The sequence below is a fragment of the Echinococcus granulosus genome (assembly GCF_000524195.1).
Source record: "Echinococcus granulosus chromosome Unknown EG_S00030, whole genome shotgun sequence".
NCBI classification, from domain to species: domain Eukaryota; kingdom Metazoa; phylum Platyhelminthes; class Cestoda; order Cyclophyllidea; family Taeniidae; genus Echinococcus; species Echinococcus granulosus.
In genome coordinates, this window is record NW_020170410.1 from 511664 (window position 1) to 531165 (window position 19502).

The 19502-nt window shown below is 38.0% G+C and overlaps 2 protein-coding genes across 2 annotated transcripts; both read right to left on the reverse strand. All coding sequences in view use genetic code 11, as the record gives it.

The window, feature by feature from the left end:
• EGR_04677 (hypothetical protein) lies at positions 1 to 1819 on the reverse strand (the record flags this gene model as incomplete). The annotated part of the gene is made up of 2 exons (XM_024493926.1): positions 1 to 352; positions 666 to 1819. 2 exons carry the CDS (start codon positions 1817 to 1819, stop codon positions 1 to 3), a joined length of 1506 nt encoding a protein of 501 aa, XP_024351679.1.
• Positions 1820 to 6889: 5070 nt separating this feature from the next.
• On the reverse strand, positions 6890 to 14210 carry EGR_04678 (Zinc finger MYND domain-containing protein; the record flags this gene model as incomplete). Its single annotated transcript, XM_024493927.1, has 6 exons — positions 6890 to 7080; positions 11534 to 12032; positions 12758 to 12951; positions 13136 to 13307; positions 13398 to 13539; positions 13984 to 14210. The coding sequence occupies 6 exons, from the start codon at positions 14208 to 14210 to the stop codon at positions 6890 to 6892; spliced, it is 1425 nt and encodes a 474-aa protein (XP_024351680.1).
• Positions 14211 to 19502: the final 5292 nt, after the last annotated feature.

Here is a 19502-nt window from a genome sequence, read left to right on the forward strand (position 1 = left end):
TCACAAAATATGGTCTGCATAATCATTAGTAAGAGATGATAATTCTGGGGCAGCAAGTATTGGTTTGAGAAGTTCTTTGGTCGGCTGTAAAGCATTCTGTAAACGCACTTTCTGAATGTCCCGAAGGATGGCCTCGTTGGACCGAATCGGAATAAAGTGAAAGTCTTCCGTCTCAGGTAAAACCTTAGCCTTTGGGACCGATGGATCTGGTTTTGTGTTTTTTTGAATCACGCAACTTCCGGAAATGGGCTTGCGGAGTCGAGTTTCCGCTTGGCCCTCCTTTGTCTTCCGCTCATTTTCGTCGGCTTTATCCAAAATAAAGGGTTGGCGGACTACATGTGTATTCCACTTTCTAGGTTACAATGATTTAATAAAAAAGGATGGTTGGTTTAGCAAGGAAATAATATATTTCTGCTTCGATCTCCTAGTTGGTTATCTTAGAAAGAGGCTTCGTTTGAAATAACTAACGACTCTTATTTGTAAGACCTTGGAACGGCTTTAAGAAACTTCTAAAGTAGTTCACTTGGGTTGATAGGGATCTCCCGGATTTAGTCTTTAAAATCGTATTTTAAGTATATTTTTATGATTTTTATGGTAATTCTGGCAAAATCTCTTTAGCTAATGGCATCTTAGGTTTCAAATATTTACGTGACAACAAAATCTACCCTTTTAAGTCTTGATACTTCTTATGACGTGGTAGGTAGCGTTCACTGACAAAATTACTAATTCCAAATTCCTCTTGAAAGATTTTCCCCACGATTGATGACAAATTCTTCAAATTAGGCAACTTTACAGCAAGTTTTTTCATGTTATCAAAGGCTGAGCTGATCTTCAGCATTGCAAGACGATTCCAAAAGCTGGAGTTGCATACCTCCAGTATTGTCTCCAACAATGACGCCTCCTCACTGACGAAAGTGGTCGTTTTATTTATTGCAACTGGCCTCTCTGAAAAGCTTATTAACAGAGGACCATAGATCTTCGCTATTAGAGCTCGTTCAGAGTTTGACGTAGTATGCATAAGCAGGAAGTGCTGAATATGCAGCATTAGAAAGGCGGCTGTATCAATTACGGTTCTGCTGTATGGCAGAAGAGCATGCTGAACGATTAGTCTGATGTTGGGGTCGGGTCGGTTGAACTGATCATACAAGGGACGTTTGGTGATCGCTTCTATATCACGCTTGAAGAGATGGATTAATTTAGGGGAAAAGGTACTCAAAAATACGCGGAGGGTTCTGATTAGAAGGGCTGGACTCAATCCTCTTAACATATTTTGGAGAAATGGTACTTGTTTATGAACGAAGAGCAAGTGGCCGAGTAGATCTACTGCCTCTTGATGAAATTGCAGCCACTCACACAACATCCAAGCCCAGAAGTTCTCACGAAAACAGTGGGACTCTATGGCATTGACAAGTACCAAGATAATCCCAGGCACGTAAGGTGACTCCATAGGTGAAAAATCGGCCACATTCAGACGCCGCCTAGAGATTATTTCCTCAATGCCCATTTCATATCTAGTCTCCTGCTCAAGCCTAGCGTCGAAACCCTGGAAATGGCGCTTCCAAGCGTACGGGCTCTCAAAGACTTCACGCATAGCTGCATTGCGAGCATTGGCTTCCTTATCAATATCCGTGCGACAAGAGATGTCTTTCACTTCCTCATACTTGTCATCAAATGGCTGAATGGGCATGAAGAGACGCAGAGTGGCATTGTCTTCGTTCTTTTTAATTCGCTGTCCACTGTCGTAGTATGCTAGTTTGGATGGAATCGGCGCGACTATATGCACCGAAGGCCGAGGACCTTTAGCATTCTTTAAGACCATTGTCAGATGAATGAAAAGACAACTTCTTTGACCTTAAATTGGATGCTTTTTTGGCATAATTTATTGATTGCTTTCCTCCGTGCATAGAAAATACAACCTTAGTCTGGACAACCGTGTCACTCTGTCAAGCCAGTACTTTTAGTCAGTACATTCTCATAATTATTTGATTCGCGTAATCATCCACAAGTTCCTATGCGGCAAAAGCTTTAACAAGCAAGTTAGATGGACTTTAAGTTTTTTAACAAAAAAAGGAGTGATCAATCTTTCTTCCAACAGTTGGCAAAGTTTAAAGAGAACTATAAGGTCGCCAGTGAGCCGACGTGTTTTCAAATTCTTACCCTGTTTTTATGTTAAAGTATTTTTACTTCTTTTTCATGTTTGTTGGGAAGTACTTTATAGGCTGGATGCGGTCATTAAGTAGAAGCCTCATGAAGGAACGGACGCCATCGGTACCCGGGAAGAAAACGTATACAAACCGCGGTCAAACTGTGGTGTCTATACCGCTACCCAAGAAACACGTCCTTGTCCAATTTGTCAGCTTTTTATTTCAAAAAATATGGAATCTAAAAAAAGAGAGAAACACAGTCTATTATAATGGCATGCCGTGGTTTAAAGTTTATTTATCTCAATCCCTATTCCCAACAGAACGTGGGTTTTTTAATAATTACCTAAGAGATTAGGCAAAAGAGACATCTGGTTAGATATTCTCCTGCTTTTATTAGCAGCTGCCTTATTCTTTGTCTCCTAGAAAGACGAATAAGTTTGAGAATGCATAAAACAATCAGAGCACAACATTTTGCTAATTTATTTGCGGACAAAAGGTTCTTCTAATAAGGAATTTCAAGTGTTTTGACCCCATTTTAGCAATGAAAAATTGTGTAATTAAGATAAGTGTATATGTAAGACTCTGATTCTTTGTTCAGTTGCCAGATTTTGTAATAGAGGCACCGAAGGTTCCGCCATTGTACCTCCGGACCATACCGGTAGCACCTCATCTCTTCTATACCACGATAATTCATATTATCTCTTGCCATTATTACCTCATTTGTCCTTGGGGAAGTGTTGAGGTGCCAGATTTAAACTGTTTTAGGGGAGGATTTTAATATGTGTAGACATCCTTCTCTGCTCCATTACCTTACTAATTAACTTCAACACTCCCTTACCTTTTATCCACAAACACCAAAAGTAAGTGGAAAGAAACACATTTAAGTCGAGAATTTTCTGCAGCCTTACTTCTTTTTCATAGATTGCTCAATCCCTTTCGTAGTTACATTATTAATGCCTGGATTTTTTTTCAGCTCCGTATAAGTTAGATACTTGTAGGCGAGTTGCATCACACCATGTGCTTGTGATACAGTAAAATAAAATGTTAATTTAAGGATATACTCTTTTAAATCCATTCATCCAATAAAATGACTTGTTAAAACGTCCACTCCGCTTATTTACCTCTTATAATTGGTCTAATGAAGGAGTAGGCCGTACGTGTCCTCCTTCATGCACCGTAAATGAAATGAAGGCATATGGTGCAGCTTACTTCTGCTTGAGAGAGCCAACAAATCTAAGTGGAGTAAGTGCCTTCACTTTTAACAGACGAACTTGCTTTATACCGGGCTGTTGTTGGGCTTAAAATGAAGTAGAGAGAAATCGGGTGAACAGAGTTTGCCCTTTAAATTTTTCACATTTTGCCTTAACCATACTGGATGCAAGAAGTAGCTTGTCTTGATCAGGTCAATTAACGCCGGACAGCAAAAACCAGACAAACATTCCGACCAGTGCGCAAAGAAGGCTTTAGGGGGTAGTCAAAGCCTCACATTATTAATTGGTAAGCATCAAGAGTTGTTTACATAAGCCACAGAGTTGTTTTTTATTACTAATGCAGACATAAAAGATGCCAGTAGTGGATTTGGCTTATGAAGTTGATATTCATTGTGCACGTCAAAGTGGAAAACCTCCAAAACAGGTGCAAATTAACCTCTCTGATACGTTGGAAAATGCAGGAAAAATGACGACAATTTTTCCATTAATTAAGTGCTAACTGCTGGGGAGGGAGGAGAAAGCAGCAGCTAGTAAAACGTTATGCTACCTTCACTTTTGATTCCACACAATGAATAGTTTGCGACAGTAATTTTTGGAATTTTTCATGGGAGACGCTGTATTTTCTGGATACATTTAATTACGCCGGTTCCGGTAAGTGACCTCAATATCATTTTATGGCTGATAGTAGGAAGATGAGCTAATGACCTATTTCCGTTCAGAAACTAAGGAATGGAGTTTGAGGAGGGATACAAGTAACAAAGATTGCTCTGTTAGAAAAGATGCAGTTTGAAGTATAGCTCGAGACTAAAATTCGAAGCCTTAGATCTTTTCTGGTAAAATAAAAGGCAGACAACTTTTCGTCTGCTAGTTACTAACTTATACAAAATCCAGAAAGGTCTGGAAATTGTACAGATTACTATCTCTTACTCGGAAACCTGACAGTCGGATATGTATGTGGGCATTTATGTAAAATTAAAAGTATGGATTTGCTGATTTCAAAGGTATGTCAACTTCACAATAGGTGATTTTACTTCATGGCTTACCTCGTTACTCAATTATGTTGCTGACCACATATATAGGTGGAGCGCTTACAATGAATTGCCTTATTTGTTCACCTTACATTTTGGTTTTGGGGTCTTAAAGCTTCTAGCCATCGTACTTCCACTGAGTGGGACAACTTCCCAGTAGGGCTAATAGCCACCCAGCCCTCCTCTACTTCGGCGAAACATTTTCTGCCCCAGTAGTGTGACTTCTTCCCATTCCAAAAAAAAATTCGGGGCACTGCATTAAAGGTTGCGATAAATGGACTCAAAACTAACGGACAAGTACCTCACTTTCTATTACCGGATTCTAAACCCTGACATGACGGAAGAAAGGCATACGCTGAGGATGAAAGTGATGTCGACCTTCGGCACCAACTCTATTTCCCTATTCAAAAGGAACAGTACTTATAAATAAAGGAAAATTAATTATGAACTATCTGGAAGAGTTTGTTATGGAGCTGTCTATGGCACCTGCATGAAGATGTCAATTAAGTAAGCACGCGAGACCTCCTCCACCTCTTCGTTAGCTGGATTGAACCCCAATAGATATGGCTGGGTAGTACTGGAGAGAGAATAAACTTGGAAGGAGGTATAAATGCTACGAGGATAGTTTAGGCTCTATGACTGCATTTCCTTTGGGCGCCATGTCTTCTAGGCTATCTCAGTAGCGTATCAGCCTTTCTGTGGGTTGGCACTACATACTATACCCCAGTATCAGAGATTCTTTCATCCACAAGAATGACTCAGGGTACTACACCTATAATACCATTCAAGAAAGTTAGAAACAAAAGTTTTTAATTCCAGACAAATTTAGTGTTTAGGCCATCCCGTGCTACTACCTTTAACTTATTTCTCAATAAGTCAATATAAACCAAAGCCTCAGGTGTGACTTGAAGTACTTTGTCTGCTTAAATATTGCAAAATGGAGATGCTGTTTCACAAAATGCAGAATGTTATGTCATTGCTCAAATAAGCTTTTCAGATTTTCAAGCTCTGATGCTAACTTCCGATTTTCATCCGCCTTTTTCACGGCAGCAGTGGCATCTTCATAGTACTGCTTTGCCTAAAAAAGACAAAAAATGACCCCATTATTCATCCCGATATTTCACTTAAAAGTCTGTCTTTATTTATTTCCCAACCGCAATAAGTTACCATTAAGACCGGAAGATTTTTAGCAGTTTCTTTAATAATCTGTTAACTACTGAACGCCTATTTTAGTAGTATATATTAAGAACTATGGTACCCTATTTGTGCTTCCTTACTAACCATGGAAGTACTATCTTTATGCCAAACATAACAGATTACGGGAATTTAAATTTAATTTTAGGGCGGGAAAAATTCTGCATCAAATACAATGCAAAATAATGTATGTAATTCAAACTGTACATTTTACAAAGCAACCGCCCAGAATTTAGCCTATTGATTCGTGCTGTCATTGCAGAATTTTTCACTCGCAGTCATTGGTAAATTAATGCAACTCCCAAGTGGTAGGTCGTTCCGCCTGTCTCCACCTTTCTAGTGAGTAATAACAGCTACATAGGATGTACTCGATTCTGTCGCACAGCTACGAAGCTGAATAATTAGTCGCAGATTGTTGTCCTCTTAGCGTCAGTACTTCATTGTCATAACACTATTGTCTTAAAATACAGTAGGAGTCTAAAAAGTTGTTTTAAAGTATTTTTAAAATAATTCAATAAGAGGGTTTAAAGTGCCCATTATTGTGCTATCACTCTCAGGTTGTGATTACGGTTTTTTAGTCATGTTTAGTGGGTTTTGTAGATGTACCGATTAATTGAAACAAATTTTCTTATTCCAATTACTGTGGAATTACAAAAACTTCGGTTTTTTATATATGAGCTATTTTTATTTATTCTGTACCACACAGACTTTCTCCCTGAAATGAACTTATGAAGGAATTGGATAGACAAGTACATTTATATGGTCTCTGCATTAATCTTTTATTTTTTAATACATCTGATAACACGTGACCAAATCGTTGATTTCTTATTAAAAATACGCACTCTCTTATCAAAATATTGAGTTAAATGAAGCTAGAGCAGCCGTCGGCAAAATCGGTTAAAGGTGTCCTGTTACTTGCAAAGCCGTCGCTATTCAGGGAGGATTTAAGCCAACCGCATTGCATAAAAATTCGCGAGAGACGTGTTTTTCTGCCTTTTTGCCTAAAACACTGCAGGTGATTAGCTAGCAGAATTGAGATAGACAGCAGGCAGTAGTGAATACGAAGAGTCACTCAAAGTCACCGGTGTATTATGAAGTGGGGTCGCTTTGAGCTATGGAAAATTGCACTCTAGACTCCTTCCAAAGACAGGGGAATTTAGAAAAAAAAGAACAAAAAACAGCTATGCACCGAAATTCAGGGTATATTATATATTTTAACTACTAAAATATTAAAAAATGTGTAATAGCCATGTGCTTAATTCCAATAAATTGTTTGCATTAACTACAGATAAAATAAGTATTTTAACAGATATTAGGTGTTGACCTTGGCTTTGTCATTAAGCAGCCAGAAGAGCATAGAGAGAGCAAGAAGTAGACGAGCTCGAGGATCAGGACGACCGGCTGCCGAGGTGCTGAACTCAGCTCCGTCCAAAGCCGCTCTTTGACTCCTATACCGGTTGATTGTTGTCAGCATTTTCTTGGCCTCTGCAGCATCTGTTTCACCTAATTCCCAGAAAAATTTTAGCTTGCTAAAACAAGTCTTAACAGATAGCCTCTGGCATTAAATGAACTTGGGTTTTATCACGTGATTCCACGCTTTTTTTGATAACCCTGTCGTCTATCGATCAAGCGTCAAACTTGGCAACCAAAAGTACATGCTCTGAAATTTAGAAATTTTACTTGCCACTTAGGCAATACCAATTTGCTAGTAAAACAGAGTTCTAAACTTTTCGGACAAATACCAACGGGATTATTTTATTTCGCGGTCCAAATTTCTTAAATAGGTTACTGCGACAGTAGGAAGGGATCTCGAGATCGGAGGAGATATTAGCAAAAAGTTGCAAAAAGCTGCTCTTTCTAGGAAAAAATTAGAAAAATATCAATTCATTTAGATAACAATAAAATTTGGCTTAATCTTCTTGAGTCTACACATTAATCAGTACAGGAAGCAGTGAGGTACCTTTCAACTGAGGTTGTGGCACAATTAAATGAACATCATCCTTTGCGTTTGGGTTTGCCATCCCAGCTGTATCATTGATGACTGCTTGATAACAAGTAATTTTCCATCAACTGTAGGAAGTCATTGTAACCATGGGCTCTGTTGAAGCCATGACAATTATAGTTTGTTTTGCTTTCCAACTACCAAGGGAACTTTTTTCACGATGCCTATTTACAGTGAAAACACGTCGACACTTGGTCGATGCTGGTGTTGCTTACTCACCGTGTCTCGCAACACAAGCAGTTATTGACACTACTTTGAGGTCACTAGCATCCCGCATGACGTATATCTGAAGCTGGAGCTGTCAATCTAAATGGTGGCTAAATGCCTATTTTTCCTAAAATCGCTTAGTTTTGTACCTTAACTTATAGGTTAACATGAAAACGGACAATAAGTGCAGTGGTAATTGACTGCTGTTTTCCTTTAGGACCCCTAGCATCCAACACACATTTTGTGAGTCACTCTAAGCCGCATTATTTGAGGCTGTAGGAAGAAGTTTTGGTGTCTCCATTAAACAGCGTACAATGAAGAAATTTTTTGTAAGTGAAGGCGCCAAGCCCGATGATGGACGCTTAGCCACTGTAAGAGAGTGAATTGGCATGCAAGCATTTCAAAGACTGGCCCAAGCATGCTGCCAGTTCTAAACATTCCCTTCCATGAATGTCTGCCAGACCCAAAACTTCTTACGCTGTATGCGTGAGAGACGAGTTTTTCTACGGGAAAAAGTCAACCTAATTACTTATTAGCATTTGCAATTTTGAAAAGTTGCCTTGCACCCATTTTGACATGATCAGTTTGACTGAGTTGACCTCTAAATGATGAATTAAAAGCTTATTTAAGTAGTACGAAGAAAATGAGGAAAGGCAGCTTAGTATCTCCATCCTCCAACATTCGGAGTTGTTTTGGAAACTGCCAAGTTTATCCAACAACCAACACAGATATTGCTGCACTATATACTAGAATAAGAACTAAACCTGACTGAGGACAGTGCAAACAATTTGTGGACATGCATTGCAGACCAGTTCCATACTTATGGCAACCTTTACACAGCTGTCAACTTCTCCATGGGCGATAATGCTTGCCTAGGTATCCCATTCAAGACTGTCATGGTTGTTTTTATCGCCAGTTGTAAATAATACAGTTAACTGCGTTAGTGATTGGATTCACTGCAACTTTAAATGATATAGAAGCAATTATGAAAAACAAAGAATGAATAAAGCTTACAAAAATGGTTCGGGAATAGCCCAAGTTATTCTAATTAGCTAATTAAATTGATTCATTTTACTTTCGTTCTCAAGTTCTTAAAGTAGTCAGAACAAAGTGGAACTATGCTTCAAATTATATTTGATTTGTAAATTACCTACTATTAAAGTAGTCTGTGTACTCACTAATCATTTATTATGCTCAAGGAATCAGAAGCTTATTTGAAGGAGATTCAGTCTATCCAATCCTGTGCTTTCATTACCACGTAGGTGTATAAAATGCGGAAGACCATTCTACTACATTCCCAGGGGTTCTATTTGGCCAACTAAACCTATTATATTCATTTTTCGCCTCAAATATAAAAGGCAATATCGATTTTAACATTTTATTTAAGTCTAGACGTTTCTCCAAAAACCCTCCTAAGCTCAAATCAGAATTTATTGTAGAAAGCTTGCATCTTGTTTATTTTTCAGCGTAACTAAGCGCCAATTTGCATGCATTCTCTTCTTTTTACCTTTCTTTAGTAAATGCATCACCATGCTTAAATGTGATTATTTCACTAGTTCATTCTACTTTTAATTTTTTATTCGCAAAAGAATGAAAGGAGACTAATTAGCAGGCAGAGGCACAAAGGCTTAACTGTAGCTCCAACTTACGCAGTTACAATCAACGTGTTTTTTTTGCCAAAATAGGGCAGGAAAAAACATTTATCACAGTGTATTAAAAAATCAACATCTGTCCTCAATGGCCCACAAAGGAGAACACGAGTAAACTCTGGTTCCATATCCTCGTTCCCTGAGGATTGGACAAAATATGACTTCATTAAGAGTTAATGAAGTTGTGAATTATTGTGGAGTAAAAAACACCACGAAGGAATATTTTGATAATAAAAACGGACTTGACCTCATTCCAAGTTTATTTGGAAAGCCAAAAAGTTCGCTTTAAAATGTAGTTTATTTCAGTGATACTTACCACTATGAATCAATGGCGCTCTTCTAATCCAGATACAGCACGGTTTTGTTTTAAACTTTAAAACTCTTTGTAGATAAAAATACCGAAGTAACAAATACCTTTCAAAGACACACTAACTTCCAAGGATTAACTGAAAACTGGTACCTTACGACTTAAATATCATACATCAACTTGAAATCATGTTGAGTGAATAGAGCAGGTTCGATATCTTGTAGTGGAGCATTACTAGGGCCACACAGGAAGCATTAAGATATATTTAAAACGGTGATTTACCAAGTAGCAAAAATCCAATCACTTGTGACAACCCTTTAAATTCAACATGCCATCATGTGGGCATTAGTCAAAGTAAAGTGAAATCAAATATAGTATTCTGTTATTATAAACAAGGCACACCCTAATTCTATTTCTCGGAGGCTATAAATGCTGATAAACAAATCTGGTTTCCTTGGATGTCGCATAATTGCTAGACAAATCTATTTAAAGTGTCTTGAGGAAAATGAAAGAGTAACTTTGAGCGAACATGTTGCCGCCAAACTGTAAATATTCTGAACCTTCAATCCGACTTAGTCCTCTTTTTTAGGAAAGGTCCCTTACTCGATTCTGTATATGAGACACTACTCCTTCTAGTGAAACCGCATTTTTTTACCATTCATAAGCTGATGGCGATATGTACTTCAGTACCGAACTACGCTGCTTCCACACCATAAAAAAAATGCCTCCAATCTCTGCCTTATGCTACGACAATTACTTTGTTCGGAAAAGTAAAATATCGTTAAAGTCACTAGGTATAACTGCGTGATTTCAAATAAAACGTGCGACAGAGCAAGATCAGTTTAATTTGTCAACTGCATTTAAGGAGCACTTCAGTCTTCACGGTTCCAGCCGCTGACTTGAAATCTGCTAGCTCAATTCGTTTAACTTATACTAACAACCTACCAGCTCCACTCTACATGTTTTGTGATGCCCAAAATAAAGCATTGTACAACTTCTAAGGGGTGACTTGGATCATAAAAAGCCGTAATATTTCAAAAAATTTTAAGCATGGTGGAAAATAGAGTAATCGAAGGAGTTTCATTTATTTTGCTAAAAAGTGAGTAAGGGCCCTACGTGAGTTAATTAATGAAAGTTAAAAGGTATTAAATCTCAGCTGACTAAAAAGTTATTCAAGGCGTCTTTAAGGCCATCCCACTTAATCAAGAGTTTACAAATATTCCACTTTAATTTACTACAAAGGCTGTAAGTTCTCCTAAACTTAAGCGCTTGCCTAGTAATTTCAAGTAAGAAACCTAAATATGCCTTCCAGTGATTTAAAAATGTGACTTTTTTAAAGTTTCCCTAAAAGGAGTAAAAGGGAAAGGTCAAATTCTGACTGGAAAAATCATGGCTATTAATCTTGCTTGGATTTTAGACCCACTTACTCCTAGTTTTGCGATTAAAAGTGGACACACTGACCCCATTTGATGATGCATCGACTCCATCAGACTTGTAAAAATTATCTCGAAGAAAATTGTTATACTATTGCATTACAATCGACTCCACATCAGTAATTGCATAAAAATTTGCCTAAAAAGATTTGTAGATGAAAGAAGAAGTGCATTACATTTAGTTAGTTAATTCAAATTGAACATTACAGATAGAGTCACGAACTGTTTTGTTTCCCAGAGTTTGTTTGTTGAAGTTTAGGAAAAGGTGACATAAAGAAGAAAGTATTTGTTCCACCTCACTGCGGTGGTTAATAATGTAGATAAATGAACTAAACACGCAGGTACATTGACCACTCACCAAGTTCCTTCTCATCAACTGGTTGTAATTCCAAAAAGACTGTATCGCATTCCCCCGATATAGCGGGTTTTCGAATTCGCGTGACAATGATGGATGACAGATGATTAGCCCAAATATCGACTACTCTTGCGTATAGGTCGTCCGCAACCTGATCTTTTTGGGCAGGTTTTGGAAGCACTGAGGGTTTTTTGTACACCCTTGAAAGGAAAAGGGGTGAGTTTAGAGAGAGAGCAAATTCCTCGCAGGAGTTGCGATCCTTCAACACCAAAGCTGGTGGCATTGGACGGCATCCGTCCATTCCGGGGATCTGTTGTGCCGCTGAGGGATTAATCATGCCCTGGGGACAACGATCTGCCTCCTTGTTGGCTTCTCTTTCGACGTGTTCACAAACAGGTTCTTTTTCGTTTAGGTAAAGCTTGTAGAATACCTCCGCCATTTGGAAGTACCCACCGGCAGTGCGAATGTGACTGGGACCATAGGCGCATGACGAGTAATAGATCTTCAAAAAGTTATTTATGGAGGGTTTTAAGTGTTAATTACTTCTTGTGAGTTAAGTGAGAAAGTTGGTCACTAAATATCAAATCATTTTACACTGGAGACATCCTTGTTGGACACCGCGAACCAATGATCAACATTTCCACAAAGTTCATGATGTTCAACAGCTCTTTAACCGTTTTTCTAACTACTTACTTAATCAATTTCTTTTAGGCCTGCCTAAGTAATTGCACTGCTTTCGAGATCCAAATGCTAGAAGATGTTTACAGCATTGTTTAGCGTGCTCAGGCTAAACATAACTTTCATTGCTACCCATTTTGAAAGAAAATTACATCATGCGAAAAGGTTAGCCCGATAAACAAATGGTTTCTTCCTATGCAAATAAAGTTACAGCTTTTATTCTATTTTTAGCTACTTCATTGTATTTGGACTATAAAATAAATGGAAATGTGGTTGTGTGACTATTGCAACATTGTTTATTTTTGAGCCAGCAGAAGCTGAAAGGAATTTTACAATGAATCCGTGTAATGTAAAACTGACATCCAAATCTAAAACTGATTGAAAGCTAATTTATTGTGCCAAGTAGTGAAACAGGTAATATGATGCTCTGTGTCTCCAAAAGTAGCTTAAAAACTAGAAAATATCCAAAAATCTACCTTGATTTTAATGTAAGACCTTACAGCACTAGAGCACACAGTATTCTACTAATAAATAGCAGGTAAAAACTACGTAGAGGTTAAGTAAGCTTGCATCTTGAGCAAGGCATTCCAAGGCAGCTTGATATTCGCCTTTAGTTGCAAAAAGGAGGCCTAATTTCCTCTGAACCGCTGATCGTATGGCATCAGGACATTCATGCTGGGTTTTTAGCATTATCCATTGTGCTTGGGCAAGGTTAGATTCGGCTTGTTCCAACCGCTTGAGCACTATTAGGAAGCATATTAGCGATATTCAGACAATTTTATAGGCTAGTTTACATAATTAACACCTACATCAAGCTCCTAATGATGACTATTCCGCAATTTAGTAAGTGGCGATTAAGTGAACAAAAATTTTGTCAAACCGATGGTAAATGTGGAAGGTTGGGCTTTTAAATTTTTGGTAACTCACTTATGTTAGCTTCAGCCAAGAGAAGGTACGGAATAACCAACTCAACGCTAGCCATGCCGTATACCTCAGCTGAAAACTTTAGGCACTGAAGAGCTGCTGGAATAGCAGCCTCCGCCATTCCACCAAATAACAATTTCAGTCCTGTGTTCTTCGTTACTTCGAACAAATTAGTCTACGAAAGATGAGTACAGTGAATGCTCATGTTTGCCTCCAAACAAGACAATTAACTAACTGATAATCATTCATGAAGTAAAAAAATCACCTGAACTTTCTTGATTTTTTTCATCTTTTTTAAACGCTCTTCTTCTGTTGGAATGAAGCCTAGAGGTTTACGCAACCATTCCAATGTCGAACAGATTCTCTCATGAATGCCGATCCAATCAATTTTTTGATGCTCTACGTTGCTAAATTAAGAAAAAAAGTTTCAAGATTACTGTTTTGTCCTAAGATGGTTTTAGTTAATCTGGGAAACCGCACTTTAGTACTTAAATAGTTTACTAAATATTCTCATAAAAATCACTTGTAGTGGAGTTATAGTTTTGGTTTACACTAAGAATATGGATTTACTTTTTGAGGCTATCCACGTCCCTAGTTTTTTATTCATTGTGATGAACAATAAATTTGATTTACCAGTAAAGGTGTTTCAAAAAACACGAAACAAATAAATCTTGCTTCAAATAATTCCTGCGATAAAAAAGTCAAAATTTGCTCTAATTTAAAACTTTTTTCGTAGACGAATCAAGCAAAGACTTGCATATTACTTAATGGAATGCACTTAAATAATTTTTTAAATTAGAACATTCTGAGTGTTAATTCATTTGATCACGAACAACCATTGTGTTAGGTACCAGTAATAGGTGACTCTGCATAGTGAACATTGAAGGTATGCTGGCTTAGAGCAAACTTCGCATTTAAGGTCAGCATCTCGTGGATTGGAAAGGGGAGAAAATGAATTTGCCGGTGGAGGAATAGTGGAACGTGCAAGTTCATTGCTGGAACAGGATTTTGTGGATGGACGCGCACAGTTGGCTGAAATGTTATTTGGCCCTAACTTCGCAGAGCTATTCCATTCCATAATATGTGGTGATTTGACGAATAATGCGCAACCGCTTATAATTTTGATATTTCCCTGACCTATGTTGCTGTGACTACAAGCTTAAACAAAACATCCTGAATATAAAGATAAAACTGGGGCTAAAGTATACATTCACGGATTACTTAGCGGCAACATTTATTTTAAATTTAAAAAATATCAATTAAATTTGTTTGCTACTATTCTTCAAAATGAAAAACGTAACATGGCCCAGTGTGTACACGTAGATACATACTTCTGCTTGTTAGAGAATCAAAAGCTTGCAAAAATTTATGCTAATGTAGATTGCGCTCTTATCTTTTAATCGTCTGTCTTCAATCGCGTGAATCGAGCTGACTAATATAATTTGCCAAGTTCCTATCAATACTCTGAGCGTGGGAGAGCAATCACGTAGCACATGTTTATTTGAAAGCACCTTTTAGATGAGAAGTTCCCAATACAATCACGGCCCTCGTTTTGGAATGGTAGTCAACTACCGTACCTGCTTCACAAGAATAGCAATTAATATATGAACCTCCTAGCCGTTCTACTCATTTCAAGGGAATAAAGGCCAAGAAGGAGGATTCTGAATGCTTAGAGTGCACTCATTCCTCAGGTTACACAAAGGCCATTTCGTCACAAGATTCTTGTTTGCCTAAAAAGGGGCATTAAAACGAGAGTGTTTTGCATTTGCATGTGCTGTTTTTTGAAATACAACTTATCATTATGGGCCAAATTTGGGCAAGACTAGGAACATTCGGCTAATTCATTACTTGATGCTACATCACCATTATTGTAATGCTAAATGTAATACCTATGTTGTTTTAATGTACCTTTCAGGGAGGAGGAAAACAGGAAATCCGAATCTCGTGATCGGATCGTCCTCTCCCTTACCTAGTGACTGCGGCTCCCCTCCTTCTTGAACATTGTATTTTCCCTATCCATCTTGCCACCTTTAATAAAGATGTCCAAAGCGAATCAACCGGGCTTGTCTAGGAATGCTAGGAAAAGGAAAGCGGAGACCGATGAGTCTCGCTCCACATAAATTTTAGAACTAAAAAGCTTTTGATCACTTTTGATATCTTGAAGCATGGATGGTGTAGCGTCCCGAGACTCCCTGAAGACGAAAGAAGACACAATACTAGGGCAGAATAAATATTCAGCGCAGAGGTGGCTAAGCTATTGACATGGCCCGAAAGCCCAACCCACCCAGCAAGGTACAAGCGGACTACTTCAATAGTGGCGCCTCACCAATGCCGGGGGATAAACCACCATTGTATTAAAATCGAAAGTTAGGAATTATCTAAACCCTTTCTACCACTCCAATATTCATGGCTTTTTGAAAAAAAATGCACTTAATAGTATGAACCATGTCTTTGTTTATTTTTCGACAGTGCTATTTGAACCCAAGAATGAGAGGCATGAATATTCTCTGAACCGTTTCCCAACGTTTGCTAGCAACTCACAGTTTTGACATTATGAATAAAATATTGCTACTTTCAACTCCGACAGTAGGAACCTTAGTGCATTTAGATGCCTCATTTAAAAGGCAAACTTACTAGCAGTTTAAAACCCACTATTTTTGAGCTGATCCCTAGGCTTGTTTTCATGAATTAAGCAAGATTAATGAATGCAAATTTGTTTATCTAAATCCGAATAGTCATCACACCTTTAAGGCAATAGTAATATAAATTAACCGTTTGCTCTGCAGTTTTATTCCTAAATCTTAGAAATGCTTGGCTACCTTTGATTTTAACACACCTTTAGTGGTTATTTAGCCTTGAAAGAATTGACCTTTTGTATTTTTGGTTCATCCATAAGGTTTTGGACAAAAAATGGACTCTTTGTTTGACAAGTGAAATGCAAATTCTACAAGTCTCTGCATAATATACCAAATTACAAGTGCAATCAAGCTGATTGCTGTTATTTTACAAAACAGCAGCGTGACTTGTATTGTACTTTAGTATAGTCAAATTTTGGCTTTCTGAGACTCCCCCAAAGGCTAAAGAGGACATAATGCAGGGCAGAATATATATTGTCGACGTACACTATGGCTTGGGACTACTGCCCTGGCTCGGAGGCCAGTCTGCCCAATGGAAGTAAAATGATGGAGCCTGTAATTAGACAGTTTTCTAAATCGCAGGTTAAGCTAACAATTAACGTGTAACACGGTGTCTCTCCCCTCCGAGCGTCGTCCCTGGCGCTTCCTTTGCTCAGCCTCTCGCGTCAGCTATGACAACGCAACCGGTGTCGTGAGAATGACAGTCACTAGCCAACCTTGTCTGTCATTGAATTATCATACAACTTAGAAGGTACTCGACCCCAACGTTACTGATCGCCCTTGCTAATTCTACCGAATCTGGGGTTTGTCCTGTATGGGAACTGCATTGGGGACATGAAGGGAACGTGTCGGCCATCAGGCATGCCCATCATTAGTCGGAAGAACATTGGCCCAAAAACCGTCTAATATATTAAGGAACGTGGTTTAAAATAAATTGCTGGTAATAACGTTTCGGGTGTGTTCCTAATTTCCACCTTATTTTAATTTCAGTACTGCCTAGCCATTTCTATCTGGGCTCTATTCGGCTAATGGAGAGATAGAGGAGGTGTCACGCCTTTACTTAGTTGACGTCTTAAAATAGGCACCATATGCAACCAGTGGAATGGTGCAGAGGCCATTTCATCCGGCGAAAGTACATTGACGGAGCCTCCATATGGTCCGTAACTACAACCGGAAGCTAAACAATTAATGCATTGCAATATAAGCTACTTTTTTCATAATTTATTACTTATGTCATTGTGAATATTTCGGATAAATATTAATGAACATCCGACCTTACAGTTATTGATGGCAATAAAAATCTACTTCATTTAACTATTCGCGTTTTCAAAACCTTGATAATGACGCCTTTGTAATAAGCCTAATTTGTTCCCTCAAGTTTCTCCCAAAAGTAATGTGAACACACAACCTAAGTAACCTCAGATTTAGTCAACTATTAGCAATTACCCAAGGGTTCTACCATTGGTAATAAATAATATCCCCTTAACTTTCTTAGAAATGACCAGTTGTCCTGTTTCGGAAAAAATCCACCGCATATAGTACCAGCATAAATAATTTGGCAAATAAATATATTTAGGTGTTTTAGGTCCACCACTTCAAAGGATCGTCTTTTCACAATGCTGCTCAAGAAAGCAGAAGAGAGTTTGTAGCTCTCCAAGACTTCCCTGAAGGCAAAAGAAGACGTAGTGCTGGATCAGAATATGCATTGTCCACGCACAGTAGGGCCCGAAACCCATGTCGCCCGACAAAAGTACAACGGCGAAGCCCCCAAGTGGAGCATTACCAAAACCATGGTTATACCAGTTTGTCAAAACACGTCTTAAAGCTAAAGGTAAGTTAAATGTTCACCAATTTTTTTACGCAGTCCTAGCTATTGTCTCTTAAGTAAATTGTTTGTTATTTTATAAACGTGTTAGCCATTACAACATTAGGAATTAAAGAATTTAAAATTTGCCTGTTGGAGCTTCACAGAGGGTTCTATAAATCCGATGCAAAAGTGGAAATATTGAAGACTTAAACCTTCTGATACTAAGTGTTAAAAGTTAAAGTGAAAGCAGCTTTTAAACAATTATTTTTTGGTAGATTCGTTACTGCTTTTATGTGATTTCACAGCAAATCTATGAATACGCAAATTTCCCAGTCTTCGTTCCTCTCCATCAGTTTGTTTGAGAGATATATGCCAGTGGGAAAATGTCAATGGAGAAGAAATGTGAGGTAAAAGCTGGAAAAAGGATCATTTTTCAGCATTACTTATCGGAATGTGCAAATGAAAAATTGGTTAGCTTATGCAAGGGTTGGTTATAACACTTTCTGGTCTTTTGAACTTCTGTTGTAACTGATGGAGGAATGAGGGGAAAGAGGAAGGGATTGGACAGTTGCCTCTGCTTAGACAAGTCACGTGAATGCATCGCTCCGAGGGAGACGCTGGCCCCGTGCTGTGACAGTGGAGTTGTCATTCGTGAGTAAACAGCGAGGCCTGCAAATTTTATCAGTAAAGCGTAATGCTCCATCCTCTACTCAGTTTTGAAAAGGAGGAGCTTTCTACTTAGAAGTATTTCTGAGCAACTGACTGCAGATTGTTCTGATTAACATCAGTCCTAATTTCACCTAATCAACCAACTCAAAAATGCACAAGCCCAATCCCCTTGACATTTGTTTCCGGTGTCAGATATTTTGTCGAGATGCTGAGCAAAAGATATTAATGATAATTGGCAATAGGATAGGAGATTTTACTTTGTGAAATATTTATTAAAGAACTATTGCATAAAATTGTCAATGAGCTTTTTTGGTTATAGTGAAATCCATCCGAAAGGTTTTTGTTGAACTAATTTCTTGTCAAATTTTGAAAAGCGCAAGTAGCAGACGTGCTCACGCAATAAAAGGCATTTGCTCTGTCAAAAGTCAACCAATTAACTTTTTGCTGGACAAAACTTTTTAACCAACTTATCCAGATGAATTGAGCTGATTGGATGAAACCGATTTACAAAGCGTCGGAAACCAAGAAAGATAGTCCTGTACTTCTCAAGTATTTTCTTTTATTGTAAAGCAGTGTAAAATGTAAAACTTGTAATTTATTTGTGTCATATTTCCCATCAAAACGGTTATTTGAACTCATAAAATATTTCATCAGACAAATTGAAGCTTCTCCCTCTAAATCCTGTCAATATTATGACCTTTTTTAAAAATAACAGACCTTTAAACACTAATTGTTCCACCGAATTCCCCTAACTGCGTCGAATAGAGCTTGGTTGAAGATGCTCAGTTCATTAAATAAACGAGCGATGTCATGTATGTCAGAGCTTATGACACCTGGAACGAAGTGTTAGAACTTCTAATGTAAATCACTCTTCATCTTCTCAGCTTGATAAATTTGTAATTACTTTAAATAAAAAAGGTTTGAATTATTGGCACTCAGCTAGGTAGTTATGGAAGTAAGTGCGTGTACAGGTAGGCAGGAATGAAAGCGGTCAAGATACGTTCAGATCAAACTGAGACTTCGGGGAAAAAATTAGGATGTAGGAATCATATTTACTTTCCATTTTAGTCCTTTACTACAATCAAAAACTTACCTTAGCTCTTTAAATTAATTAGGATTCTTTGGGATAGATTAGCTTTTTTGACATGGCCGTAATCTTGGAAACTGTGCATGTTCATGAACAATTGCGTCTGCCAGAAAACAAAAGGAGTTTTGAGTTGTGCTGTGTGATAGCTGCTTATGTATACACTATTTATAG